This window comes from Galeopterus variegatus, unplaced genomic scaffold (genome assembly GCF_000696425.1).
Source record: "Galeopterus variegatus unplaced genomic scaffold, G_variegatus-3.0.2 Scaffold233, whole genome shotgun sequence".
NCBI classification, from domain to species: domain Eukaryota; kingdom Metazoa; phylum Chordata; class Mammalia; order Dermoptera; family Cynocephalidae; genus Galeopterus; species Galeopterus variegatus.
The window spans coordinates 212,203-240,164 of record NW_007726344.1 but is presented as its reverse complement, the minus strand read 5'-3'; the positions used below and the strand labels follow the sequence as shown (position 1 = coordinate 240,164).

General features: G+C 56.4%; 1 protein-coding gene across 1 annotated transcript; it reads right to left on the bottom strand.

Annotated features, from left to right (window-relative positions):
* KCTD5 (potassium channel tetramerization domain containing 5) lies at positions 1-27,922 on the bottom strand. The gene is made up of 6 exons (XM_008566272.1): positions 27,671-27,922; positions 13,986-14,094; positions 11,492-11,583; positions 9,793-9,888; positions 7,623-7,748; positions 1-1,717 (listed from the first exon to the last, which is right to left on the bottom strand). The coding sequence occupies exons 1-6, from the start codon at positions 27,920-27,922 to the stop codon at positions 1,688-1,690; spliced, it is 705 nt and encodes a 234-aa protein (XP_008564494.1). The 3' UTR covers positions 1-1,687.
* Positions 27,923-27,962: the final 40 nt, after the last annotated feature.

Genomic DNA, 27,962 nt, shown 5'->3' with positions numbered 1-27,962 from the left:
TGCTCATTCATAAATACACAATTTTATTTGCTATCTTCAGGGGAAACTTAGGCATTAAACTGTAAGCTGATAAAATACGGATACCTAAAAAAGTATAAAAGTATAAATATCCCCTTAGAATAAACTTTAGTGAATTAAGTTTTAATATCTTTAAATTAAAAAAACCACAAGCCTAACTATTATGTCAAGGTCATGAATCAAACAACGCTAAGCGGCCAGCAGCCCAGAGCACACCCGCGCTTCCTCCTGAGCTCCACTGGGGAGGACAGAGCCAGCTGGCAGCTAAGTCTGCCCTACAGAAAGTTTTCATAAACTGTTTAAGCCAAACATTTAACAACACACAAGAGACCTTACAAAAAGGAGGAGGTAAGTCCTAGGTGCTGGAGAACTTGCTTAATCAGGTTACTGGCAAAGGAGAAGAGGGAGAGGGCATGGGCGAGAAGTCTCTGGAAGCATTTGAACTAGACAGCGCCAGCAGCCTCTGACCCACGCACTGGCAGCCCTGGGGCCGGTCTGCACAGCTGCCCTTAGGAGCCCTTGCTCACTCATGCCAGGTCCCTGGATGCTGATGAGCCGAGGACCAGCTGGGCAGATCTGGTCTCAAAGCACATGGGTAGCAGTTTCTAAGGGAATCCTGGCTGCGCTGACGTCAGGTCGAGGGGCAGAGCCCGGTGGGCCGCACAGGGTCTCACATGCCCTGGGACCACGAGAAAGGAAACTGTGTAGTTCCACAGAGCAAATGACAGCCGCAGGGAAGAGACATCTGTGGTGTGCTGTGAACACCCCAGTTTTTGCTGGAACCCAGAGCTTCAGCGCCAGCAGCCGGGCAGCCAGGCCTCCAGCCCCGACCACCAGCCCCCGCGCAACAAAGGCACCAGCGGGTGCCAGCTCCCTCACGAGCCTGTGGGTGGGACAGATGAGCAAAACTTCCACCTCCCGCTAAATGACTTAACATTAACTGAAAACGTAGCGACACTTTTAGGCATTTCTAAAGAGTATAAACACTGGGGAGTCTATCCACATTTGAAAAAAGGGATACAAAGTTCTCTCACCCGGAAAATACAAATTGAGAAGACGACTGTTCCAGGCCGGTGAGGCCCACCTTGGGGAGGCGGCCCCGGAATTAGTGGGGATGCAGAGGCCACCAGTCAGGAACCTGTGCAGGGTCGAAGGAACCACCAACTGATCACACCCGGAGACAGAGCAGACCCCTAACTCAGGGACTAGAGCCTAGAGCCCCCTGGAAGACCAGTGGCACCCAGACCCCGAGGCCACCATGTGCTGGACATCGACGCGGCTGCTGTCACTTCCTACTGCGGAGGCCCCGGTTGCTCTTACAGACAGTTTATGTAGCACCAAGAACGCTGTCCTTAAATGGTCTTCAGTGATCAAACAGGCTAATCGGGAGCATCCTGCCACAGGCCCACATGGGTGGCACTTAGAAAAATCAGAGCGAGGCCCCCAGAGACAGAGCCCCTGGGCCATGACACCTCCCCCACAGGGATACCCAGCCTCAGATAGCTGGGCCCGTCTCTCACCACCCACCTCAGAGGCAAAAAAGGATTCACACCCAGATCTCTAGGAAAATTATCAAAAGCAGGTTTCTTCTCATGGCCAAGCTTCCTGAACGGTTTGTTGCGTCTCGGGACAAAGTAAATCATTTCTTCAGCTGTCAGTACTGTGTCCCTCACATCCTTGAACCTCGTTCTTGCAAAATCTGAAAAACACCAAATGTAGAGAATGAAGACTCAGGCCCTGGACGGGGGGAGCAGATGTCCAGGACAGCACAGACCTGGGGCTGGAACAGACGGCCTGGCTCTGGGAGCCGAGGACCCGGCACCGCGGGCCAACCTCCCAGAACAGGCTGAGGCCCAAGCCCAGCTGGCAGCAGGGGAGCTCCAGGCCCCTCACAATGTCCACTCCAACCTGATGCCAAATGTCCCAGTCCCCACACCTCCCCCAGCCCATCCCGCAGCAGGCCTGTCTGCCCTGCATGGCCCTGGGCCTCCTCTGAGACATACCGCATGGCCCTCAAAGGGGGCCAGCTCCTTGGTAAGGCTCCAGGGACCCCCCACACCCAGTCCCCACTCTCTCCTACCAGGCAAGCACAAACAATGGCCCCCACTTTGACTCCCCCCTCAGGGTCCTCTGCCTCAGCCTGTCCCGAGGGTGGCAGAGCCCACCTGAAGATTTCACTCCCCACCCGACAAGTGCTGATTGCCGAGTCTCTCAGCCCAGTGCAGACCTGGGCCCCAGGGTCTCTCAGCAGCCCCTGCCCCAACCTGTCCTTCTCCTTTCCTCTGCCCCAGTGTGGAACACATCCCCACACCGTGTGCCCAGTCATACAACCCAGGTGCCTGGGCCCTCCTAGGAAAACTCCTCACTCCGTCTCAACCACCCCCAGTCGGCCTGCACCTCTGCCAGGCAGGGCCCACCTCCAGGGTTAGGCCCCCTCCTCACTGCAGCCAGATGGGACCCTATGAAACACCAGAGTGACCTCAGAACACCCTCCCCCCACCACACTGGGGGGATGTCCGCCCCTCCTGGACCAGTCAGGCCTATAGGGCCCCTGCCCCTTGTGCCCACCTCCCACCTCCCTCCCCAGCAAACCGGAACCTCCTGCATCCCTCATCTCTACCCCATCGGGCTGGGGCCCCTGAGGGACCAGTGGAGGAGCTACACCTCGTCCCCAGGCAGGGAGCCTCGGAGCTGGCAAATGTCACTAGAAGTCAGCTCCGTGCGACTATTTCCCTGTGTCGTATGTGGGCTGCTGAGGCAGCAGGTCAGAGGACAGGACACCAGGAATCCTGTCCCGAGACAAGGCTGCTGAGAGCCCACTGGCAGTGGAAAGAGCCAGCCTCCCAGAGGCCTGTCTTCATTCACTCCTGCCCATCCCCGTCCCTGGGCTGGTCCCCACTGAGGGGTCCTAGGGTCACCCCCTGCCTGTGGCACCCACTCGCTGTCCAGAGCATCTGCAGAACACCTTCTGCTGTGCTGGGGGAGCCGCACAACCCTCCTCACGACTGACAAATGCAAGCTCCTCAAGTTCAGTGTGATTCCCAGGCTCGCAAGGACGGGTGGAGGTGACCCAGGGTTACGGCGCCACCCCCGCTGACAGGCAAAGCCCCCATCCCCCACTGGCCCTGTGCAGAGCTGGGGCCCCGCAGATGGAGTGCCTGTGTTGGCAAAACTAAGCCATGGAAATGATGGGAGTGATGTGACATCCCAGAGGGGCCAGGAGCCCAACACCTCCCTCCTCATGAGAAGACCCCTTGAGGACCTGTGACCGTCACAATGCCAGCATTCTCTCCTGAGGCAGGGAGGCACCCTCTGCCCTAGGCAGGGCTGGAGTGAGACCCACGTCCTCCAGGTACACTCCTGCCTAGGGCCACCTTCCACAGGGAGCCCAAAACCAACCACAGAGACCAGCCAGGGACCAGCAAGGCTGCGCCCCAGGAGCAGCACCCCTAAGGGCAGGCGAGCGGCTGACCTGGCATCACCTGGTGAGGCCCAGAGCCAGGGCCACTCCAGGACTGCTCTCATGAACAGCCCAGACCCCCTGGGCCAGCAAAGCATGTTCTCGATAGCATACACACAGGAAGCAACTGGGGAGGAAGGGGGCAGGGAGGCCCATGCAACAGAAGCCCCTCCTCCCTCTGGGACACTGGCCCCACCTCCACGCCCTGGCACCTCCTGGTGGCAGGTGTGGCTCCTCTGTGCTCAGTGGGCAAAGCCCCGACCCACTGTCTTGTCACAGTTGGGAGCCTGCTGCCCACGTGGCTTCTGAGGCCCTACGACAGGAGTGTCCTAACCCACATGGCCAGAACACAAACCACCCACCTGATCTGAGACTCAGAGTGGAAAAGGGAAAGACAAAGTATCTCAGTATCTACGATGAAATGATAATATGTACATGTGCTGGGTTAATATGACTAGCATAAACTTGACATTTTTTGACTTTTTTAACATGGCTACTAGAAAAATGTAAAGGACAGACGGACTGCACAGGTCTAGGCCAGCATCTGGATCACGAGGCTGAACTGAGGATGAGGATGTGTACAATCACCTAAAACACAGCCACTGAAAAGGGAAAGCCTGGCTTAGCCGTGCCTGCACTCAAATGGGCAGCTGGCGCCCAGGCCACAGTCTGCAACCCTGGCCCTGACCATGCACCGCGGGACATTCAGCCGTTGGGGTGCTTGGCGGCCAGTGCTTCCCAAGTTCCCTCATGCACTGTCAGCTCCTCACAGGGCAAAGGTGAGGGTGCCCAGTGGGTAATGCATGTACACCTGGGGTGGCCTGGGCCTGCCCACCTGCTCCAGGCCTCCGTCCCCCTGTGCCAGCAAGGGAGCGGACCGCCAATCCCTGCTAACGTGCCGACGTGGCCAGGTTCTAGCGCTGGCCCGGCCCATGAGACACAGACAGAACACACTGCAGGGCAGGGACTGGAGGGGGAGCTGGGGCAGGGCAGAGGGAAGGAGGGTCCAGATGTCGTCCCCGCCCTGGGACAGACACGATAGCAGCACTGGGCTGAGAGGCTTGGGCAGGGCAGGGATGCCCCGGGCCTTGGTATCTGGGATCAGGGTCCTGAGCCCATGGCCCGTGACAGGCAGGGAGGTCAACCACTCGGGGGTTGGTGGGCTGGAGTAAGTACTCACTGCCAGCCACCAGGGTGCTCCCGTGTCCTGACACAAAGGTCATCCCCACAAACGCCCAACCCTCCTGCCCACAGGCATCTGTGGAGGGAACACTACGACAGAGCAGTGACAGTGTCCCACGACAGCCCCCACCCCCTCAGGCAGCTCTACTGAGGATCTACACAGGCGGCATCGAGCGTGGGGGTCTCATCAACTACAGGCTCAGGACAGAGCATGGGGAGGGTCACAGGGTCAAGGAGACTGGAGGTTGCAGAGCTCACCGTGACATCACACTCAATCTGAGTCGTCCCCAGGGGGACTCACCTCCTCATCGTCACTCTGTGGCAGGCGGCCAAGGGAGAAGAAGACATGGCCATCAGGACATGCGAGCCGGGAACAGACGGAGGAAAGCCACCATGAGGCTGCCACCCCTCAAGGCTGGGGCCCTGGACCCACTTGCATGTGGAACACATGGCATGCAGGCTCCTCTGCAGACACACACTCAGGCTGTGAAGCGAGCAGCTGAGCCCTGCCCAAAAAGCCTTCAGCCTGGCTCCTGGGAGGTGACCTCCAGGCCCTAGGACCGTCCTGCCTGACAGGAGGGCCTCTGTCTGGCTGGGGCCTGCGTCCCACTGGACAGGCCCCTCTGCTGTGTGCTGGGCTTGGGGCCTCGGTTAGAGGGGCTGAGCCTGAGCCCAGCAGGGGCAGCTGATCCATCAATCTGCCACCAGCCATGCCACGTGATGGAGCCCCGGGAACACCCTGGGCAGAGGCCAGGAGCTGCCCTGGTGGGCGAGGCTCCATGCACGTCACATGTCAATGGCAAGGGTGACGTGCCTGGCCTCTACCCCACACATCTCCTGCCAGGACTGACATGAACCTCATCTGAATTCCTCCGTGATAAACAGTGCCCCGAGTCTAAATGCTCTTGGCACATCTGTATGTCCTTCCAGCGACTTCTCAAGCCCTCTCAGCCAGATGGTGGCTTAGGAAGCCCATGTTGGCAATTAGAGGTGGAGGTGGGCCATCCCTCTCACTCATGGTTGTCCCAACACCTCACACCGGCCACAGCCTCGGGGGCTTTCACATCCCTTGCTCCCACCACATGCCACTCGAAACAGGCACAGGCTGCCCAGCAGTGCCAGGTGGCGACCGGTGCTGCAGGGTTGGCGGGCACAGCTCTAAGGACACCTGTGGCCCTCAGAATTTGCAGCCTGGCTCCAACCAGGCTGCACACAGGGTGTCCCCAAACCACTGCCCTCCATACCCAGTCCCGCGATGCACGCGCCTCTGGGCAGCCACCCCATTTCAGAGCAGGCATCTTGGGGAGAGAAATAGGGCCACGATTTCAACAGCAGAGGGATCTGGGGTCACGTTTGGAGCCTCTTCACAGCACAGAATGTGTCCTTTCTGCAGCCGAAAAGCCCCCTGGGGGAGAGGGCCCTGTGGGCTTGGTTACAAAAAGTGTTTAAGTGCAGAAATAAAAAGCTTCTAAAAATAACACACTGTACAAATGAGCCCTGCAGTGGCCCAGGGAGGAAGAGGTGACTCCTCGTAACCGGGCTCCGGGCTCAGGGCTCTCGGGGAGGCGGGGGTCGCCTTCTAGACCCCAGACTCAAAGGGAAGCACATCCCTGGGCCTGGCATGGGGTCCCCGGCTTCCCCACCAACCCCGCACCATCCTGTGCCTCAAGGCGGCAGCCGTGCACAGAGCCCAGCCTCCCAACACGCAGCAAGAGCACATGCCAGGCCCTGGGGCCCAGGCACCATTATTCCACACGTGGCGGGAGCGCCACCCTGAGACCTGAGACATGCATAGTGACTCTGTGGACTGCTCCAAGCCCACCCCTCCAAAGGAAGACCTGGGAAAGGCTCCAGGGATGGTCCTGGGCAGGTGGCCGCCAACCAGAGGCCACAGTCAAGAGCCTGAGGTCACCCCAGGAGCCCAGGTTTAACCACCAGTTAAAACCCTTCCAGTACTGGCCTTTCCCTGCACCCACCCAAAATACTCTCTGGCAATGCCCTCAGCCTTGACTGAGGTCACCCGCTGGCCTAGGACCTTTCGCCCAAGCTGGCTGCCTACAGTGCCCTGCCCTCACCTCCTGGCTCTGCTAAGACCCCTGTGGGTCCCGTGAGCCCCTTCAGAGCTGGCTGAGGGGCTCTCCAGCCACTGCCTGGCTCTAAAGTCTGGGAGTCCTGCCAGATGGAGCCAGCCCAGGCCAATGCTGGTCTCTGCGAGGACAGACTGTAAGAACATGCCCAGAGGAAGTGCCAGCAGCATCAGTCACCTGGGGGCAGGGCTGCCGAGAGCAGACGAGGTAGGCAGTCCTTGGCTTTCACCCCTGGCTGCCCCATCTGCCTCAGGAGCCAGAAGAGCCTGATACCAGCAAGGATTGGACCCGTTCACACAGGCTGCCAAGATGCTGGGCCAAGAACCCCAGGGTCTAAGAACCACAGAGTCTACAGGACGCTCTCCCTTCGCAAACTAACAGCTAACTCCCAAGACCAGGCTGGATGTGGCCAAGATGGCTACAAATCCCAAGAAGCTCCCCCAGGCTCAGGAGTGAGCCAGGACTGGCTATCCCACACTCACCACCAAGAACCAGGCCTCATGGGCTGCTCGGTGTCCCAGATCCTCACCCACATACTTAGGTTGTCCCCTGGCAACAGAGGATCCCTGGTCCCCTGAGAAAACAGCCCACAGAGGCATTCCTTAAAAGCACAGCCCCTGTCAGCAAGACCAGAGGATACTTCCAGGAAACTGCATGGCCACCCCATGGGGAGGCCTGTGTTCAGAGACCACCATTCCATGTCCCACATCCCTTGTTGCAGGAGACTGCCTCTGAGAGTCAGGAATCACATGGGGATGGCCAGGAGCTTAATGAGAATGGCAGAAATACAGAGCTCTGAAGAGAAAAAGCTTCCAAACCCAGCCTGTGGGCGGCGTGTCTGTGAGCAGCCTGTGCACGGGGCTGGCACTGCTCACCTTGGCCTTCTCGCTGGGCTCGCTGGGCGTGCCGTACGGGGTGTTGTGCAGCTCCTTGGAGACCACGCACAGGAACTCAGCCTGGTCCTCATTTCCATAGTTGTAAGAAGAGCCAATGCCAACCAACTGCAAGGAAGACACAGCCTGGTGACACGCTGCCACCGGAGGGAACCCATGGCTAAGCTGCCAGCACTTGGGGACAGGGGCAGATGTCATCCATGAGACTCTAATGAGCAAATTCCCAAAAGCCCTCACAGCACGGCACACACACCTGCAGCACACATCATCACAGATGTGCCGGGACAGTCTCTTTCTCTGTGGGTCAGAGCTGTTCTGTGTTTCCAGCTGGGCCAATAGGGGATGCTGACACCTCCCTAAGGACAGGGACACAGGGGGTGGGGAGCTACTCAGAGCTGCCAGGGCAGGTACTAGATGACAGCGAAGGCCGACTGCCCAGGGAAGCAGCACCTCAGGGGGCTGACCACCCACAGTGGGACCTGGGGTGGTGGCAGGGGAAGAAGGCCACCTGGAAGGAAGAGCCCAGGCCACACTGCCTGAATCTGAGAGACGGATGCCAGGGAAGCTGTGGTTCCCACGTCTCAGCCTTGCGGTCTGACTGGGACTGAGTGGGCCACCCTCAGACCACTCCAACACACCTGCATCCTTCTAGGTCACCAGGTATGCGATGCAGGTCCCAGGGCAGAGCAGCTGCCCCAACCAGGGGTCTGGCGCAGGGTCATGTGCTTTTGTGCTTTTTAAATGCAAAAATCCATCAAAAGGAAACTACTAAATTGGGACATTAATGGCATCATTATTGATACCAAAAAAACAGCTGAAAGGCCACTTGCTCTTTGGCCTCCCTGTATCTGAATCTACACATGCAGGAGACGGGTGGGGAGAGCAGCCCACAGGGAGCAGCTCTGCGGCAGCAGTGGGCCAGCCAGGAGGCGACCGCAGTGCTAGACCGTGCAGTGGGGTGCACCTGCAGGTGGGAGCACCATAGCCACGTCTGCAAGGCTCCGTGTTCTCACAAGGCACGCAAGCCACTTCCAGACCCTGTTCACAACCCACCCTGGCCTCGTCACTGACTGCTGGGTGACCCTGAGCTCCATCCGGCCACTTCACAGGTCCCCAAAGCTCGAGTCCACAAAGAAGGAATCAACTAAGGGGACCTCACAGCCCCTAGACCAGGCCCCACCTCCCAGCAGCTTGGTGACCCAGAAGTTCCAGCTCCTGCTCTGGGAAGCAGAGCACTCTTTATTGACCCAACATGACTCTGGCTCTCCGGGCCTCGCCAGCATGAACAGGGAGCATAAGAGGTCCCCGAGGGTCAACACGTGCAGAGCAGATCAGAATCGAGAAGGCAGAAGGTCCCTGTGCTTTGCAACAGATTTGGGAACCACCTGGGAGAGCTAAGGACAGAGTCCTGAAGCTGGTCACGAAGGAGGACACCCAGGTGGAGGCCGGGGCACCACAGGTGCTTAACTCCAAACCAGGATGCCCAGTTCACAGCCTCCAGTGGCATTTGAAGGAGGACTCCAAGCACTCTTCACACAATGCCTTATTTCAAAAGACCCAAAGGAAAGGGTGGCCGTGATCAGGAGGGACCCTGGGTCATGACAGAAGCACATGACAGAGGAAAACACTCAGGATGGAGAGAGCCAGGCAGGGTCAACACCCAACTCAGTGTCCACCTATGAGCAGGCTCGGCGACAATGAGGTCATGGGCAGGGGCCCACACAATCAGAGACCAGCCTTGACACATCCTGAGGTCCCTGGACAACGTCCCGAAGCACCACAGCACAAGAAGCTACTACAGGAGAAAGGAACGCTCTGCACAGAAACGCTGTCAGGGGCCCCATGCAGCCCAGCCTGATGCAAACCAGGGGGAGGAGAGACCCGAAGCCAGCCGCGCCTCCACGGTCCGGCCGGCAGCAGCGAGAGGACGCTCAGCCCACAAGAGTGGGCTGGGTAAGAAGACTGCAGAGCAGGACTCGGAGGGCGCGGGAGGGATCTGGGGTAGGCGCTTCTACAGCCAACACCACCTCCAGCAGCCATAAAGAGGCAGGTGCCTTCCCCAGTCATAGGCAGCAGCCCCGAGACCGGACCTTTGTAACTAGAAACCCAGCTGCAGCCCAGGCAGACACAGCCTGGCCAGGGGGCCCCTCACCTGCTCGAACTTCCAGCCGTCAGACATGGTGGACACCATCTGCGTGAGCTCCTCCTCCTGACACTGGAGCACACGGTACACGTGCTTCACGGGCACCTGCAGGGATGAAGGCAAAGGTGAGGGACACCATGCACACCCCACACCCACTCCCTGCATACCCAGCCAAGCAGCCCTGCCCACGTGGGGGCCAGGCCAGGCTGATGTTCACTCCTCATGGCTCAGCCAGGTCACAATGCCCAAAGCAACCCTGAGCACATCCACAAAGCTAAACACAGCCCGCAACAGCTGCTGTTTTCTGCTTCCTCATTCGCCTCCAAAAATATTTCCATTTCTAAATTTCAAAATACAATGAGTCATGTTCCTGAAATCCTTAGAACACCTACCTGTGCTAGACATGAATAGAGGGGACCTCCTGGGTAGGGCCTGGAAGCAGTGCCAGACAAACCCCACACCCTGCCACTAGAGAGAACTCAGAGAGACGCACCACAGCTCAGACAGGGGCCTTCCCTGGCTGAACTCCTTCCTAAAACGCAGCCTATCTCCTGAGCCCCCCATGTACTCACTGCACTGTGTTCCCGGTGGGTTCTCGTTGTGGGGACACATGGGTGACTGACCTGACAAAGTCCCCACTCTCGGAGCAGCTACTGCAGCCACACAAGACACAAGGAGGCCGTGGGCATGGATGAAGAATAGAGTGAGGGCGGGGACCTCAGGAGTCCCGGGTCCCCACGTGAAGGAGGAGATGCATGCCAACGATGAACATTGGCAAAGCCACACCCTGTCTCTGCCAAGTTCCTTAGTTCTTCTGCCACAAGCCAGTGACTGACGCTGGTGTGTGACCGTGAGCCAGGCCCTGTGAGGGGGGCCTCTCCTACCTCCAGCCTGCGGTGGGGCACTGAAGCAAAGAGGTTCATGCAGCCGAGTGGGCTCCCGCAGGAGGGAAAGGGCTCGGCAGGTGGTGCTACCTGCCCCTCCCAAGCCTGGCTGCTGACCAGCTGCTCCGAGTGCAGGACATTAGTGAGCCCTTTTACAAGGGTCTGGGAGGTGCGTAGCAGGAAAGCCCATTGGGCAGTAGGGGCAGCAAGAGGGTTTTAAGTACACCAAGACTCTTCAGATAACAGCAGCCAGAGCACTATGGCGTCTGCTTCGCGGCATCCTCCCAAAGGAGCTCCACTAGCTGGGCAAGGGCCCAGCCGCTCTCAAGTGCAGAGTTGGCACGCTGACAACAGCTAATGCCCCAGACCCGCCGAGCCACCCTCCATGGAGCTGCCGGACATGGCCCCTCTCACACAATGCAGCCTGACAGGTGGCAGAGGGGCCATGCATGCTCCTGCCATGTGCAGCAGGCCCTCAGGGAGGACCTGAATCCAGGCACCAGGCACGGAGAGCACGACCCCACCTGCTCTTCCCAGTAAAAGCCGTATCCTCACATGCCCACACAGACCTGCAGGGCCAGTCCATGTCTGCCACTCTCCCCTGCTCTCCTCCAGCCACACTGGCCACAGGCCCTTTGCATCTGTGGCTCCCCCGCCCTTGGAGCCTCTGCCCCACCTCGCCCTGGTCCTCCCACACAGCTGTCCGTCTCTTCCTGCTGCCAGGGAGACCCAGGGAGCTGGATGGACCCCGCGGGAGGGGTGCTGCATGAGCCACCCCACCCGCCAGGCCCCAGGAGCTCCCGGGTGGTAGTCACTGGTCTCACCTGTGATGTTTTGCTGTCTCGTTCTCTAATTTTGTCCTTTACAAGTTTTATTAGTGAGGTGATATTGTAAAATTCTGCTTCCTCCAACACTCCTGGAATAGAAAAGAATAACGGTAACTTTCCCCAGACCAGACCAAAGAATAAACGTTGGCACCTGCCCCCAGCTCCTGCCTGAGGTGGGTCCATGCACCTGGCCCAGCAGAAACTCCACAGCCCGTCCTAACACCCAGACCGACTTCCTGCAGACACTGCTCCTGGGGCCATAGGGACAGAGGGCTGAAAATGAGGGACAGTGGTGTCGACTAAGCACCCTCCTGCAGGATCCCTCCAGGCAACCCATACTCAGCCATTCCGAGTCCCCAGCACACTGGGGACTGTGACTGGCATTTCCTTCAATGTCCTGAGCTGGGAATCTGCACATAGTGGGCCACAGTTGGCCTTGGGCACATGTCCGAGTGGCTCAGAACTTCAGCTTCCCCTATTCAAATGAAGCATGTGGCTAACTGGGAGGATGACTCCCAGCTCCAAGACTCTTTCCAAAGACAGCCATCTGTAAAGCACCATATTTAGGAACTTGAAACCTCCCAGAAATTCTTTTTTTTTTTTTTTCCTTTTTGTCTTTTTTCGTGACCGGCAACGGGATCGCAACCCTCGGTGTCGCACCCGCATCTCGCTCAGCCAGTGAGCGGGAACCGGTCTCCACATGGGATCCGAACCCTCGGCGGGAGTGCCTCCACGCTCCCAAGCGGCGCACTGTAGCAGTGCGCCACCGGGCCGGCCCGAAACCTCCCAGAAATTCTTAAGAACAGATTCCATGAGCCTTCTCCTGGGTATTCTTAATCTCTTCAGCCCCAGCCCCAAAGGGAAGCCGCATGGAGGATGTGACAGGCCAGCACAACACAGCCACCTGCAGAGGACAGAGAACAGGCCCCCACTGCTTGGCCACACTGTAGCAGCAAAAGCTTCAGTACCAAAGGCAGTGGCTATGGGGCTGTTGTGCTCCAGCTGATGCCTGGTGTGTGTCAAGCCCCCGTTTCTAAGCAGAACACATTTGGACCCAGCTGTGAGATGATGTGTAGCCTAGGATCACGCATCTTCACCAGCTGACAGAGGAAGGCCACCCTCAGGCAACAAGAGTGAGTGTGAGGGAGGGGCAGCTCAGAGCTGGGCAGGTGGGCAGCAGGGTTTTATGCTTTACCATTTTACTCTACCTTCAAGTCCCTCGTCACATCAAGTCCCAGACCAGCATATTCACAGCTCATTTTAGCTTCATTTTTCAGCATTTTTAAAGCGCCTACTGTGTGCAAAACTCTAGGCTTGGGGGATAATTCCACCCCTGCTCACCTGCAAGGAACCTCCCTAACGATCATAAAAAGTATTGTCCCTGAAAGTCCTGGGAGAGCGTCTGAGTGGGAGAAATGGCGGAGGCTGCTCAAAAAGAAGATGGTTGTGGGTCGGCCCGGTGGCGCACTGGAGAGTGCGCCGGTTGGGAGCGTGGCGGCGCTCCCGCCGAGGGTTCGGATCCCATGTGGAGACCGGTTCCCGCTCACTGGCTGAGCGAGGTGCAAGCGCAACACCAAGGGTTGCGATCCCGTTGCCGGTCCCCAGTACGGGCGCGACACCGAGGGTTGCGATCCCATTACCGGTCAGTAAAAAAGACAAAAAGGAAAAAAAAAAAAAAGAGTGAGTGTGAAGAGCTGACTGCTCCAGACGAGGTGTCCCCACAGCACCAGGGACTGGGGCCTGCATGAACTCAGGAAGAGGAAGGCAGAGGTGCAGTGGGAGCTCACAGGGACACTGCTCAGCCCAGACCAGTGGTGACAGGAAAGCATCAGGGCCAGGGAGGCAGCCAAGTCTGAGAGCAGGTGGGTGGCACTGGAGCCTCCCGAGACCCTCATGAAATAGACCCTGGGCTTCTCCGAGCCAGGGCTGTACCAGAACACAGCTGTCACAGCCATCCATTTCTGTGCTCCACGACCTGTCAGAATGCAGCCTGGTGACCAGCAGTGGCAGACACAACTCAGATGGTGGCACAGAGGTCTCCACCTCTTGAGCTGTCCTCAGCGGAGGGCAGAGTGGGGTGGGTCAGGTTCTGAGGCATGCCACCAGGACTTGGCAGGCACATCCGGCACACATAGGCCTCGGGCCACATCAACCAGTGCAACTGTGGGAGTGGGTGGTCTCCCAAGGGAGGAGCCCCCGCCCACACTGGAATCAACACTGGACACTTGGAAGAGGGAGCCTGGGAAGCAGCCGCATCCAGGGAGTGCAGATACAGGCTTCTGCCCTTCCCAGCCAGCCAACAAGAACCCTCCAACCTGACTGACAGGCCCATTGTGTATCCAGCAGCAGCCTCAGCCTGCCCACCAGCACAGGGCTTGCTACACAGCAGGGGACTCAGGCCCGACAGGTCTGCATCTTAAACGGACCAACCAGCATCTGCATGGGCCCCCGCCCCCAAAGCTGAGGTATCTGTGCAGAAAGGACAACTCACCTTCTTCTGCCAGGTCTTTGTTAATAACCAGCTTCCCGTGTCTCAGGTAGTTCAGCACGGGTCCAAAGTAGGTGGGGTCTCTGTCGATGAGATAGGCACCCATCTCATCCTGCAAGGGACAAAGTACCATGAGTCCCGGATAAGAAACCGCCCATTCTGTGGCTACCCAAAGCCAGGACACACTGAAGAGCTTTAGAGGCACACGGGTCATACCCATCTCTTTAACCTCAAACTAGATCCATGTTTATGGCACCTCAGGGAATTCCTGAGTGGTGCTGCCACTTGCAGCCACTAACCCTAACTTGTCACCATCTCAGGTCTAAGACAAGTTCTGTCTTGTATCAGGATGGGACCTCTATTTATTTTGCAGTGGTTATGTGTAGGCCTTTTTCCTCCCAGCTCCAGAAATTCCTGAGGAAACACACAGAATGACCAAACACAGATTCTCCTCCCGGTGGCTTGGCCTCTAAAGGACACTCAAGACATGGGCCTCCCTGGGCAGATGTCCTGGACTATGGGTCAGGGATGACCCTGGGGCTGCTTGACTGCCAAGAGTGGCTGAGACATCTCTGGCTGGTGAAGGATGGCTGCAGAACTCCAAAACCACTGTCAACAGCCTTGTTAGCAACAAGGGATGCCTGGACCAGAGGCACAGCCAATAGTAACCCGAAGGAGCCACATTTCTGCTGAGAGCAGTGGCTCCAGGGCTTTCCTGGTGGTTGCAACTCCCACCTTAAGCTTGGCTATTTATGCAACGGACCATTCAGGAGGAGGCCCTCCCCAACTGGAAGCGGATGCCCCCTGACCACCCATTGCAGCCACCTCTGTGGAGGCAGACACTCCCTCCCAAGGCATGAGAGACAGTGGGGAGTGGTGTGGCCCCGCAGCGGGGCGGCACTGTGGGTCTGTGGCAGCTGGGACCACCAACAGCGGTCAACTTGACTACAATGTGCTCAGATGTTTTAAGGACAACCACATGGGAGAAAGGAAAGAAGCACTGAGTTTCTGTCACCTTCCCCGACCCTTACCCCAGACCCAGGCCCATATACTGCTACACATCTGACCTGGGGACTACTGAGTCCAACATAGCCCACTGGCTGCAGGACCTCAGGCCTTCCCACATGGCTGCCCCACTGACATGCTGATGTGGGGCTGGGGACTGCTCCTCCCTCCACACCAGACACCCACCCTGAGAATTCGGCCCCTCCTGCAAGCCTGCCTCCCCCAGGTGGGACCTGGTATCAGCACGGACAGCCCAGTGAGGGCAGCAGGAACCAAGGCTGCCTCCCAGCAGCAAGGCCATGGCCAAGTGCTCAGGAAAGAAAGGGACTCCATAACTCAAGTGGAGAGTGGATGCAACCTCCGTGACCAGAAAGTGGATTCCAAGGCTCAGAGGGGGCCCTTGACAGTTCAGGCCTCGGTGAATGCCATGCTCCAATGGGAGCAGCTGCTCAGCCAGGCCCAGGAGGACAGTAACAGCATCTTTGCAGGGGAGAAAGCCCGAGCCTCATGACTACGTGTGCCCTCAGGCACCAGAGCCAGGAGGCAACAGGCCCTGTTAAGACCCTATTTTCCATTCACAGACATCAATTTCTCCAATTTGGGCCATAAAACCTGCTAGTTTCAAGGGTTTCTTTCACCACAAAGTCCACCAGGCAAAGATATAAAGATCTGCTTTTCTTAGATCAAAGGACACAACTGAGCCCTGTGGCTGAGACAAAATCAATCAGACTCTGGACATGGGGGCCTGGAGCCAGGAGCCTCGCTTGCCCATCGCCCCCTTCCCGCTCCCTGTGCACTCCCCACCACGCTGCACCCCAGGGCAGTGTCCCAACCCCACATAGACCTCCCGACCTCATCCTCATCACCCCTCCCCCCCCCAACCAGCCAGCAAGGAAACACCAGCAGAGACTGCCTCAGGCCAGGCTTCCCATCCCACAGGCCCCCACACTCTGCCTTCCAGCCTGGTCCCCAGCCTTTTCTCCCAACCCTCCAAACCCCCCATTTCCTTTAAAGGGGCTGAAGTCTGGAAAGAAATGAACAGTGCCACCACACACCCCCTCCCCATGCCACATCAGAAAAGTGTCAGCTGTGGGACATCTACATGTCCCCAAGCTTCCACATGGCCCACTGCTACTTGACAGACTGCTGGTAGATGGTCAAGAAGTTAAGATCAGATGGGGATGGGGTTCATCTCGGCCTGGGACACCCCCGGGAGCCTTCCTTGTCCCAGCTGGCCGAGGCCTCCAGGCCAGGCCACAGTGAGTGCAAATCCAGGCCACCCTGAGCCTCAGTTTCTTCATGAGTAACATGGGAATGAGAGCATCTCATTCACCTCATGGATAGCTACACACACAGGGGAGGGTCCTGGGCCGTGTCCCATGCCTGCCAATACGCCAGGACCTGCTGCCATCCCACTGGGCACTGGGACCCGGGAGAAGAGGAGAAGTTGTTTATTGAGCACTGCTGGTATGCTGAGCAGCACAAGAGACACAAAGGTGGCCCTGGCCTCCAAAGCCTGGAAGGACGAGGGGACAGGAGAGGGCAGGGCCAGTGAGCCACAGCTTATGGAAACCACAGTGCTGGGGCATCCTGGCGCACCAGAGAAGGGGCAGCAGCACAGGCTAGAAAGAATGTGGCTGCTGGGCCGGTCCGGTGGCGCACTCAGTAGAGTGTGGCACTTGGGAGTGCGGCGGCGCTCCCGCCGAGGGTTCGGATCCCATATAGAGACCAGTCCGCTCACTGGTTGAGCGCGGTGCGGGCGCAACACCGAGGGTTGCGATCCCGTTGCCGGTCGCGGTACGGGCGTGACACCAAGGGTTGTGATCCCGTTACCAGTCACGAAAAAAGACAAAAAGGGAAAAAAAAAAAAAGAAAGAATGTGGCTGGTCTGAGGAGCCAGACAGGGTACCAGGCGAGCTGGCATTGGGGCTCGGCCTCAAAACCTCGGAGAAGGGCAGGGCCAGGGCATCGCGTGTTTCAGGGCCTGCGTGGATTCGGTCAGCCCCTGCCGCTGAGCAGGGCTGCCTTTTTCCTTAAACATCCCCTTGCAGGCAGCTTTGCCAATGGATGCTTTGAAAGAACCTCCGCCCTCATCTGGCTTCTCAGCCAGACCACACCTGGCCAGGGTCAGGGGCAGGACACACCCAAACGCTGGATGTGGGGCTGTCCAAGGCCGAGGTCACCAGCAGGGGTGATGGTCCCTCCTCAGGGGGTCTGCAGTGAGACCTCAGCAGCGTGACTTCTATCCACAGTGTGCCAGGCTCTGCCCAGCTTCATGCTCTGTCCCCATGGAAGGCCAGCCCTGATGAGCCTTCCCAACAAGTCAGCCACAGCCTCGTGTTCCAGCATACCCTGTGCTCCACAGCCAGCAGTCTGAGAGCCTGGCACCAGCCACCATGGGAAGAGCAGGCTGGGCGCCCACAGGAATACCCACCGGCATCCAACTAAGAGGCACCTTTACAGGAACAGCTTGTTGGAGACTTCCAGAAGAACAAGACCAAAGAGTCCAAGACGTTTGCTGCTAGCCTCATTGGGAGCCAAGGCTGGTGGGCAGAACAGCAAAGCGAACTCTGAACGCACCTGCTGACAGAGTCTGAGAAGACAGTGCTTGGGCCCTGGCACTAGGACCTCCAGGTCAACCAAGGCACACCTATGAAGACATGAGAACAGCAGGATGGAGCTGCCTTGAAGTCAGCACAGAAAAGGGGAGAAAAAGGCTCTGGAGGAGTGCCTGCTGAAGGAGAATCCCCCATGCAAACACACATGGGCACAGCTGGCACAGGTAGCAAACAGGCCCAGAGTGTGGGGGTCGGTGTGGCAGCGGGCAGGGCAGCCATGCTCACCAGGCTGGGGGAGGTCCAACCACCCAGGGTCCAGGCTCACACTTAGCCACTCTCCTTCTCTTTGGGCCTCAGTTTCCCCATCTGTCAAATAAGATATTTAGCCATAATGACCCTCGATCTCCTCTGGCTGCAGCGGTCTGTGCTCTAGTCCAACATACCCTGTTCATCAAGGCTCCATCTTGAGGGATGCGATAAATTCCAAGGGAAAGGAAGCCACATGCCCTGGCCACAGAGCCAGACAAGGTGGAGCCAAAGCCCCAGAGAGTGCGGCCTGTCTCTGTCCGGGAAGGGTCAATTGAAGCAGTGCCCCAAGAGCCAGGCTTTGGACACACTGCAAATGACCCTCAACAGTTTGTGGTTTATCTTAAAAATCCACGTAAATTTTATATTTGAATCTTTTCTTCTCTTACCATAAAAACACCTTCTCCAAAGTCTTGGGGGTAGCCATCTGGGGCAGTCAGCCACACAGGCCAACTTAGAAAGCTTGGCAGGAGCACATCTGCAGACATGCACACCTGGGCCCTGCCTCCCTCCTGGACATGCCCGCTGCCAGGGGCAGCACCCGCCCATCCTCGTGACACAGCCCAGCCTGATGGGGCATTCCCGAACCTGCCGGCTGCTTCAGCCACACCATTGCCCGGGCTGGCATCCATGAGTGTGGGCTTCAGGTGGCAAGTCTCGTCACTTCGCTCCTCCCACGCAGCATGACCCAACACCTCAGGGGCGTCCCCAGGATCTGCAGTGGCAGGACCCTCAGCCTGCAGCCACCTTGCCCAGCCCCCTCCTGGGGTGAAGCTGCAGAGCCCACATCCAGGCCTGCCCCAAGGCCACCCAGAGCCCAGAGTGCCAGCAGAGTGAAGGCTCTGGAGGCTGAGGAGCAGTGGCCTTGTGGGAGATCTGAAAACGGTTTCCTGTGGTGTCAGTTTTCACAGGGCCCTTGACCGTTCTTCTCGTGGATTCCTCTCAATCAGGCAGGCTTCCCAAAGAAGCCAAGCCACTATCTGGGCAGAGGTGCTGGCTGGCTTGTTAGGGCAGCATGGGAGGTGCCATTCTCACCACTGGGCTCTTTAGAAGCTTTCAATGGGAGAGCTCAATGTCTACAAGTGCTGAGGGTCCTGAAACAAGACCCCAAAATCTCACTGGGGCTCCCCTTGCCCTGTGGCCTGACTCTCACTTCCATCTTCACAGGTGGGCCTCCCAGAGCTCCCAAGGTGGGTGAGCCATGCACTCTAGATTGTGCTCTGGATTGTGTCAGTGTTTGCAAGAGCACAGGGGACAGTGTCGCAGGGCAGGCAACCAGCCCAGCCCCCAGACAGCGACCACCAGGCATATGGGCCCTGGCACCACAGGTCCAAGTGCTGGAGATGCGGCTCAGGGCTTTCCATCCTAATGCAGAAATAAGGAGATACTCAGAATACAGGAAAACAAGAAACACAAAGACATCCAAAATTCCAAATGTCAGTCTCAGGCTTACAGTGCAAAGTCAGCAGAGGATCACCTCGGGAAGATTTAGGGCAATGACAGGTCAACTGAGGCACAGCCCTGCAGCCCACCACTCAGCTGTCAGGTCACCGCACCAAGAGCCTGGGACACGTGGAAGGAAACCCCATGACATGTCCTCTTGTGTTCACATCTCTAAAACCAAACAGACTCTGAACAAAGGCAGCCAGGAAACAGCCCGAGATGCCAGGGCTGGCTGGCGAGACCCAAGGACCCCTCTTCTTCCTTCCTCTTTTCTGTCCTATCCATGCAACTTATGTAACAAGTTCATGCTACATTTACAGAGTGGGGAAGGTTTGTTTTGATTCTTTGTAAAAGAGCCAGAATTAAGACTGCTGTCTCAACAAACCATTCTCTCTACTGACCCTCCTCGCTTCTCATTGAATCAGTGTCTGACCTACTTGTGCAGTGCTGGCTAAAAAATATATACCTCCCCTCCCAGGCCCAAAAAAGGGAATTGCTGGACATAGCTCTTGAATATGTGATGAAGGCCATCCCCCACTAAGCCATCAGTCCACACACTCGTGGGGTGGGTCGCTGGTGCTCAAGTGGCATCAAGTGGGCACAACCCACAGGGTTGAGCCGCCAGGGGAAGTGAGTCCACGCCACTGGTTTCTGGGCCGCAGAGATGGTGCCCCGGCCACGCCAGAGTGGGCACCCCAGTCATCTCCCCAAGAGCAGTGCGTGGCCAAAGGCAGGGCCGAGCCCATGTCATAAGCACTCCCAGGAGACGCCTGGCCAGCAGCCCCGAAATGGAGGGAGGCTCCCCAGACAGACCAGCCTGGACACCTCCAACTGAGCGTCCTGAAGGCAAGGCGGCGGTGGGCTCAGAGTCCCCTTCCTTTCACTCCTTCCCCAAGTCCATGGAACATCTGGAGCCTATGTTTGGTCAGGAAAAGTCCAGTGGCGGGCCCGGGCCACCCTGCTAATCAACAGTCCAACTCTGGGCACCAGCTCCCCCCACCCCCACACAGCCGCCCAGGAGAGCACTGGTAACGTGGGGACGCCCATCGCCGCAGGGCCACGCCCCTTCATACAACCACGCACCCTGGAAATGGCAGGAGACACCCCGTGTCCAGCATGCCAGGCTCTCATGCAAGCGTCTACACTGAAAATAACCCGGACTCTCTCACTCAGGCTCCTCAGTCTCTTCCCGGTGTTCAGAAACCCCGTGTTGAGAGGAGAGGCGCGGCCATGGTAGAGAGCTAAAATTAAGAAGGGTGAGTGTCATGTGCCAAATCTGGGAGATGAATTCTCTGTCAAATTTTCCCATTGAAATCTAAGTGCAAAAGCATAGAATTTTCTGTGCACCAACATCGGCAATCAACCTAATTAGAAATACTTAGTTTCGGGGCCGGCCCGGTGGCACACTGCTATAGTGCGCCGCTTGAGAAGTGCAGCTGCGCTCCCGCCGAGGGTTCGGATCCCACATACAGACCGGTTCCCGCTCACTGGCTGAGCGAGGCGCGGGGGCAACACCGAGGGTTGCGATCCCATAGCCGGTCCCGGTCCGGGGGCAACACTGAGGGTTGCGATCCGTTGCCGGACACGGAAAAAGACAAAAAGGAAAAAAAAAAAAAAAAAAGAAATACTTAGTTTCTACTCTGAAATTATCCATTTCAAATGACTCTATTTCAAATTCACCCACAAAACCTTCACCTACTCTCTCTTCTGCTTTGTTTTATACAGATTTGTTGTATCTTTGACCCCAAGGAGGCCTTAGACATCACCAACTACAAGTGAGGAAACTGAGGCCCAAAGACCAGGGGGGTTTATCCGAGGCCCCTAGATTCTCAGAGCAGGGCTGGGACCTCAGGAACCTGGTTCCCATGCCTCCCCCCACACCCCTTTCCGAGCTTCTTAGCCCCCAACAACTGTGCCACAGATGCCAGGAGAGCTGGCGCTCACTGCACACAACCACAGAGCTGAAGCCAGAAGACAGGGCTCACGCTGAGACAGGCCACCTGTGCAGGCTGCAGCTGCTACAAACATCTGTGTCATGAGGCAGGGGATGTCCACCCTCTGGATTTCTCAGATATGTCCTCCCTAGTGACACTCTAGCTACGGAAAACCTACAAACAAACCCCCAACAGGTATCACATTCCTCGTCAGGCTGGTGTGTGCTTAACACAAAACTGCTGGCATCAGAAAAACCAGAGATGTGGGCCAGCCCGGTGGCGCACTGCTACAGTGCGCCGCTTGGGAGCGCGGCGGCATTCCCGCCGAGGGTTCGGATCCCACATACAGACCGGTTCCCGCTCACTGGCTGAGCGAGGTGCGGGCGTAGCACCGAGAGTTGCGATCCCGTTGCCGGTCCCGGTCCGGTACGGGCGTGACACTGAGGGTTGCGATCCGTTGCCGGACATGAAAAAAGACAAAAAGGAAAAAAAAAAAATAAGAAAAACCAGAGATGAAAAGAGATGGGAAACCTGATCACAAGGATGGGAGCACCATGCAAGACAACTCAGGCTCCATGACTGCAAACAGCCCCACCCAGTGGCCCTGCAAGCTGGGAGTGAGGCCTCCCAGGCTCCAGAGTCTCTAAGAGCCCTCCATGCTGGCAGGCAGGACAGCATCCAAGGACACTATGCAGCCAGGACACCCCAGCCAGGGGCTCACAGCCCATGAAGCGCTCAAGCACCCCACCAGCTCTCCGCACAGCCACTGCCCTGCTGGCTCCAAGGTGGCCTGTGCTCTCCCCTCACACAGCCCTGTGGGCAGATTGAACACAGAGTTCTCCCTTCCCCACCCGCTGCTGGGGCTGAAGGGCAGGCCCAGGGCTTCTCTGCCCCCTCACCTACCTGCCTCCTCCTCCTCACTGAGGATCGCCTGCCTCTCACTCACCCATTTCACAAAACCACTGCAGCCTATCAGCAGAACATTCCACCCAAACCTGACTAGAACACCAGGCCAAAGATGGGGGAAGCCCAGCTGCCAAGGAAGCCAGAACCCTGCCTGACAAGGACGATGGCGAGGAGGGCCACCGGTGTGCACCCTGCACTCGGGTGCCTTCCAGGATGCCATAAAGCCATCCCAGCACACACTGGCACCTCATACTGGAACTATGCAGGTGTATTTTCCAGGCTTGAAGGCATCAAGTTTCTTGCAGAAAAACTCAGTGGCTGCCCAGGAAGCTCTGCCCTCCCCCATGCACAGGCTCCGGTGTGGCACTGGGGACTCACCATTCGAGGGCCTGTCCTCCAGTGTGTGAAGTGGCAGCAGGGGAGGCAAGGGAGACTGAAGGTGGCTGGCTCTGGCCACACACCTGAGCACCCCAGGTGCTGCGAGATTTATGGTGATACACAAGAGGCAGACACTAATAAATGAGTTCTGAAGGGCTGGCCAGTTACCTCAGTTGGTTAGAGCATGGTGCTGACAACACCAAGGTCAAGGGTTCAGATCCCTGAACCGGCCAGCTGCCAAAAAACAAAGTAAATAAATAAATTTTGAGGGAGGAGTAAAAGCATTTTTGGCATATTCTTTCTAACAACGGAGTACAAAAATAAAATAAAGACTACTAAGGGCAGTCTCTATTTACTGCCATGACCCACACCAGGCCCTGGGTGGGGAGGCATCACATCCATCTTCCTTAACTGTCCCAATTACTCCATGAGGGAGCATTGCCTTCATTTTACAGAGGACGAAACCACAGCTCAGAGAGGTGCATTAACTCACCCCAAGTCACATAGCAGGTTAAGGGACAGACAGTTAAACTCAGGCTCCCTGAGCATGGAGTCTGGCTCTGACACCAAGGAAAACTATTCCATCACTGGAATTTTCTGGGTGCTCTGCAGCCCAGGGAAAGCTTCCCAATTAAGGCCTGATTAGTGCAAGCCAGCCTGCAACAAAGCAGAGGCAGTGGCAATGCAGACCCTTCCCTAAGCAGTGCCAAGCAGAATCAGCTCCTTTCCCAGACTCCAAAGACGGACCTGGAGCATGCAGAGGGGAAGCCCACTAAAAAACCCAAACTGCTGACAGGTCTCTGAAAGGAGCCACCAGCCCCTGCTCCCAGCCACCAGGATGCCTGCCAGGCAAGAAAGGGCTGGGCAAAGCTGGGCCAGAGTGGGCGCCCCGCCCCAGCCACTGCTGTCCACACTGACCCAGGCTGGCGTTCGTTCTCTGAGAAGAGCCAGATGGAGAGTATTTTACATTCTCCTCAACCCTGCCCTTTTGGAGTGAAAGCAACCACACAACCCATGAGTGACCCGGCATCTCTGTGTCCCGGTAAAACTTTACTTGCAAATACTGGCAGGTGGGCCAGAGCTTTCTGACCCCTGCTGGGCAAGCACATCCAAAGCTGTGCTGCAGTCAGCAGGGAGAGGAGCCACTGTGCAGGTGACACAGTTCGTCCCGGCCACCCTAGGGCAACTGAGAGCGAGAACGTCCCAGAACTACACAGGCCTGTGTCTGATGCCCTGAAACAAACTCTCTTCAGAGAGGCCCAACTTCATCACGAAAGGCATGGCCTTTTCTCAGGACTCTACGGCACTGACCTGTAGCCTGGCTCATGCTTGAGGGGCCTTCACATGAGGCGCCTTGTAAAAAAAGTGACCACAGATTCACCAAAGACAACCTCCTGCTGGGGGGTTGTTGGGGGGTGAAGCCAGCACAAGACTGTCCCCTGAGGCCCTGAATAAGCCACAACTTGTGGTCAGAGCAAAGAACATGCTCAGAGCCACATCTTCAAGTGTGAAATGAAACACATCAGAGTCGCAGACGCCCACTCCTGCCCTTACACTAGTGCACAGGGACACTCGCAGGAATCTGGCAAGTTAGTTTTTCGCTTCTAAGTTAGTTACACAGAGCATAATCTGCCATTTCCACTCTAAGTAATCCCCACTTCTCTTGCCAAGCAGCTTCAGAGATGGTACTCCTGCCCACACCCCCATCACTTAGCCCTGACTGTAATATTCCTTTCAAATCTTTCTAACTTTAAAAGTCTCACCAATACCAAGTACACTGTCGTCAGAAGCACCATGACTGCCCCACTCCTCAAAGACCCATCCGATGTCACCACATCTGCAACCCTGAAGCCAGGACCATGGCCCAGGTCAACAGGCAGAAGTTCATGTGCACCAGCAGGTTTCTCCAGGCCTGGTTCAGCTGCAGAGACTGAATCCTCCTCAGACCCTCCTCCATCTGAGAGGTTTCCAACCATAACGTAGTAGTACTTGCTGTTTCCCTTGAACTCCTAAAGTATCTCTACACTAAAGCAGGGCTGATTCAGTCAGAAACAGCAAACTACTTTGTTTTCGGCAATGCCTGTGGACCAGGTACCATGGAATACACAGAGTCGTAACCAAAACGAATCAAGTGCTGAGTCTTTCCAAAGCACTTCCCACAGGCAGCTATGGCACCTGGCCTGCCCCTAAGGACAACATGGAAGAGAAAAATGACACAGAGCAGCAGGTGAGCAGATGGTGAAATGCACAACACAGTCACTGTCCCGCCGGAGGAAGTCCCTGGAGGAAGTGAGAATTCACACTGGGGCTGTCTACAAAGAGAACTTCACTGCAGCATTGGGCTCCATGTAGGCCCTGAGACAGGAGGGTAAGGGCTTGGGAGCACAGGGTATGGTGGGTGGTGGGTCCCAAACTGGGCTCTGAAGACTGGGGTGGGCAGTCAAGGTAGTCCCTGGATGTGTGTGGTGTTCCCAACCCTCCCTGAAAACCTGTCTATCAACTTCTTTCAAAAGCATCCTCCAGGGCCGGCCCGGTGGCGCACTCGGTAGAGCGCGGCGCTTGGGAGCACGGCGGCGCTCCCGCTGAGGGTTCGGATCCCATATAGAGACCAGTCCACTCACTGGTTGAGCACGGTGCGGGCGCGACACCGAGGGTTGCGATCCCTTTACCGGTCACGAAAAAAAGACAAAACGGAAAAAAAAAAAAAAAAGCATCCTCCAGAAAACCCCAGAATAACTTGGCCTCTCACACGTGGCCATGCTGACCGAGCACCCCACCAGACACCCTGACTTTAGAGCATGCTGTCTGCACTCTCATGGTCATTCCCAGCCTGTCAGGCTCCTGCAAGGTGCTGTGTCTTCCTTTTCTTGGGAACTCCTCTCCCTTAAATCTCCCACCCAAGTCCTATCCAGAGCACCACATTCTACAAGCCTAGGTGCTCAAAAAACACAGGTCAGGAAATTTTCCACTGCACTTAAGTTCAACTCTAGGAATATCTACCAGGTATCCTCTCACTAATCTTAACTACGAGGTCAGGTCTTAGAGATCTTCACACATGAATCAACATCCTGTTTGTCTTCCATCACGTAATTAATAGCTTCCCACTCCTAACACCCCTTCCCCTCCACCCTCCTCCTCAGATTCCTCAGTCAGGACTTAATTATCTAGGAGGAACCTCCTAGGACATTCTTTCATCAGAATCACAGAGGGAAAAAGCTCAGAAGTTGGAGCATTTTATGTATTTTCTCATTAGTAGTAAAAGACTTTAGTAACATGACTAATGTGAATTAGCATTATTCTTTCTGGCAAATTATCTGTAACTAAAACTAATCCTTATTTACTATCAACTATTTCACAAGACAGACTGTATCTGCTGTTTAACCTTAATGTTCTGAGCTTCAGTTTTACAATTTGGAAGCCAAGTGTGTTTAAATGGACGATGGGGGGAAAAACAACTACGACATAGATATATTTTGATAGATTAATCACCCCCTCCAAGGATTCCTATTATAATAAAGCATAATTTTCAAAGTAGTCTTAAGAGACAGTAAAATAAAGAGATGGATCAACTCAGCTGTGCTAAAGTCAATTGGCTCTGAATCAACGGTTCCAGTGCTGAACAGTCACTGCCTCGAAAGAACCCAGTGGACAAGAGCAACTTAAAATCTGATTTAAGGGGCCGGCCTGTGGCTCACTCGGGAGAGCGTGGTGCTGACAACACCAAGTCAAGGGTTAAGATCCCCTTACCGGTCATCTTTAAAAAAAAAAAAATCTGATTTAATATACAGAACAGGAAAGCTTGAGTAGACCGGCAAGTTAATTATCACCAAGACCTACAGTTTAAAAAGACAACCCAAACAGTAAAGCACACACCCACAGTATAAAAGGAAAATCACAGCTAGCACAAGCCTGTTTCTATCCTGGAGATGACTGTCATTTTCTGGGAGGTCAATTCTCTAAGAGTAGAGAGCTTGGCCAAATGAGCAATGGAAACAGTTGGGGGTGGGGAAAAGGACAGGAGCGGTGGCATCTCAAACCCTGATTCCTACCCATGATGAGTGGTTCTGTGATAACTCACGAGTTCTCATTTCCTGATTATAAGGTCACGCCACGCTGAGAATGGTCTGACAGGCTTCTCGAACTTGAATTGGAATCCGGATCTTTCTGGGAAGCCTCATACACCACAAATGTCGAGCTGGCAAGGCACAAAGCCAACTGCGACTATGTAGCCTCCACTGAAAGACCCAGCAAAGTTGGTACAAGGCTTGTGAACTGTCTAGAATAAATATAAACAACTCTTTTTCAAACAGTCCTCTGTCTGAGTTTCAATCCCCTACAGCTCCTGAAATACTCTTCCTCGGTCACAATACTTTTCTTCTTGTAAAATAAAGGTAATAATCAAGATAGCTTCTATTACCATCTGCACAACAGTGTGAGCATTTAATTTGATCAGAGACAAGATAAAAACTAACTTGGAAATTCCTCTCCTTTTGCGAGGGCAGCAAGAAAACTAAGCTAATTAGCAGATTTAAAAGGATTCCCTACCTGCCCCCTCCCTGACACCCCTAAGCCACCCCTTAGCAATATTCCCTTTGACAAATCATACTATGGACGGCACCTTCTACGGGCTGCCGAGTGGATGCGTGCTGTGGATAAAAAGGATGGAGTGCAGCTCTCTAAATGCAAGTCACTGGGAAAGGAAGGCCACCCGTGTCAACCCACATGCCGTTAATTCAAACGTCTGGAACGTGAAAAGATGAGACGAACGCAAGGTCTCCAGAGCAAGCAAGTACACTGGGACGGAGAGAGGTGTTCATACACCATGGGCAAAACGATCTAAGGAAGGAGAAAAAAGTAGATCCACAGCAAAGTCCGGAGTCTGGGATATTCCTCCTCCACCGAAGAGCAAAGAGGGCAAGAGAGAGACGCCCCAAGGTGAAGCGCCTGGGGATCCTCGACGGCGGTGGGTGCCAGGGCGCCATCCTCTCCTTCCTCGGCCCCGGATGGGGAGTCGGGGGGAGCTGGGGTCAAGCTGGCGACGAGGGAACGCGGGGTTTGGAGCCCGGGGCGAGTCGCCCGCTCCCGCCGAGGTCTCCTCCGCGCGGAGCAGGGGTGTGCGGCGGCCCGGACCCTCCCGGCTGGCCCGCGCGGCCCTCACCTTGTCCGAGTCCAGGTCGGGGTCGGCCTGGCACAAGCGGTACAGGAAGGATTTCGGGTCCCGGCACAGCGTCTGCCGGGTGGTGAGGAAGTAGGTGCCGCCAACGTTGAGCCGGACCCACTTGGACACGCCGCCAGGGCGCTGGGCCAGGGCGCCGAGCCCCGCGCCGCAGCGGCGGCACAGGCCGCCCCCGAGACCCGCCCCAAGGCCAGCCGGTGCCGGCGGCAGAACCTCACACTGCTCCTCCGCCATGATCCCAGCAAGCCCCGCCACAGCTCCCCTGCCCCGGAAG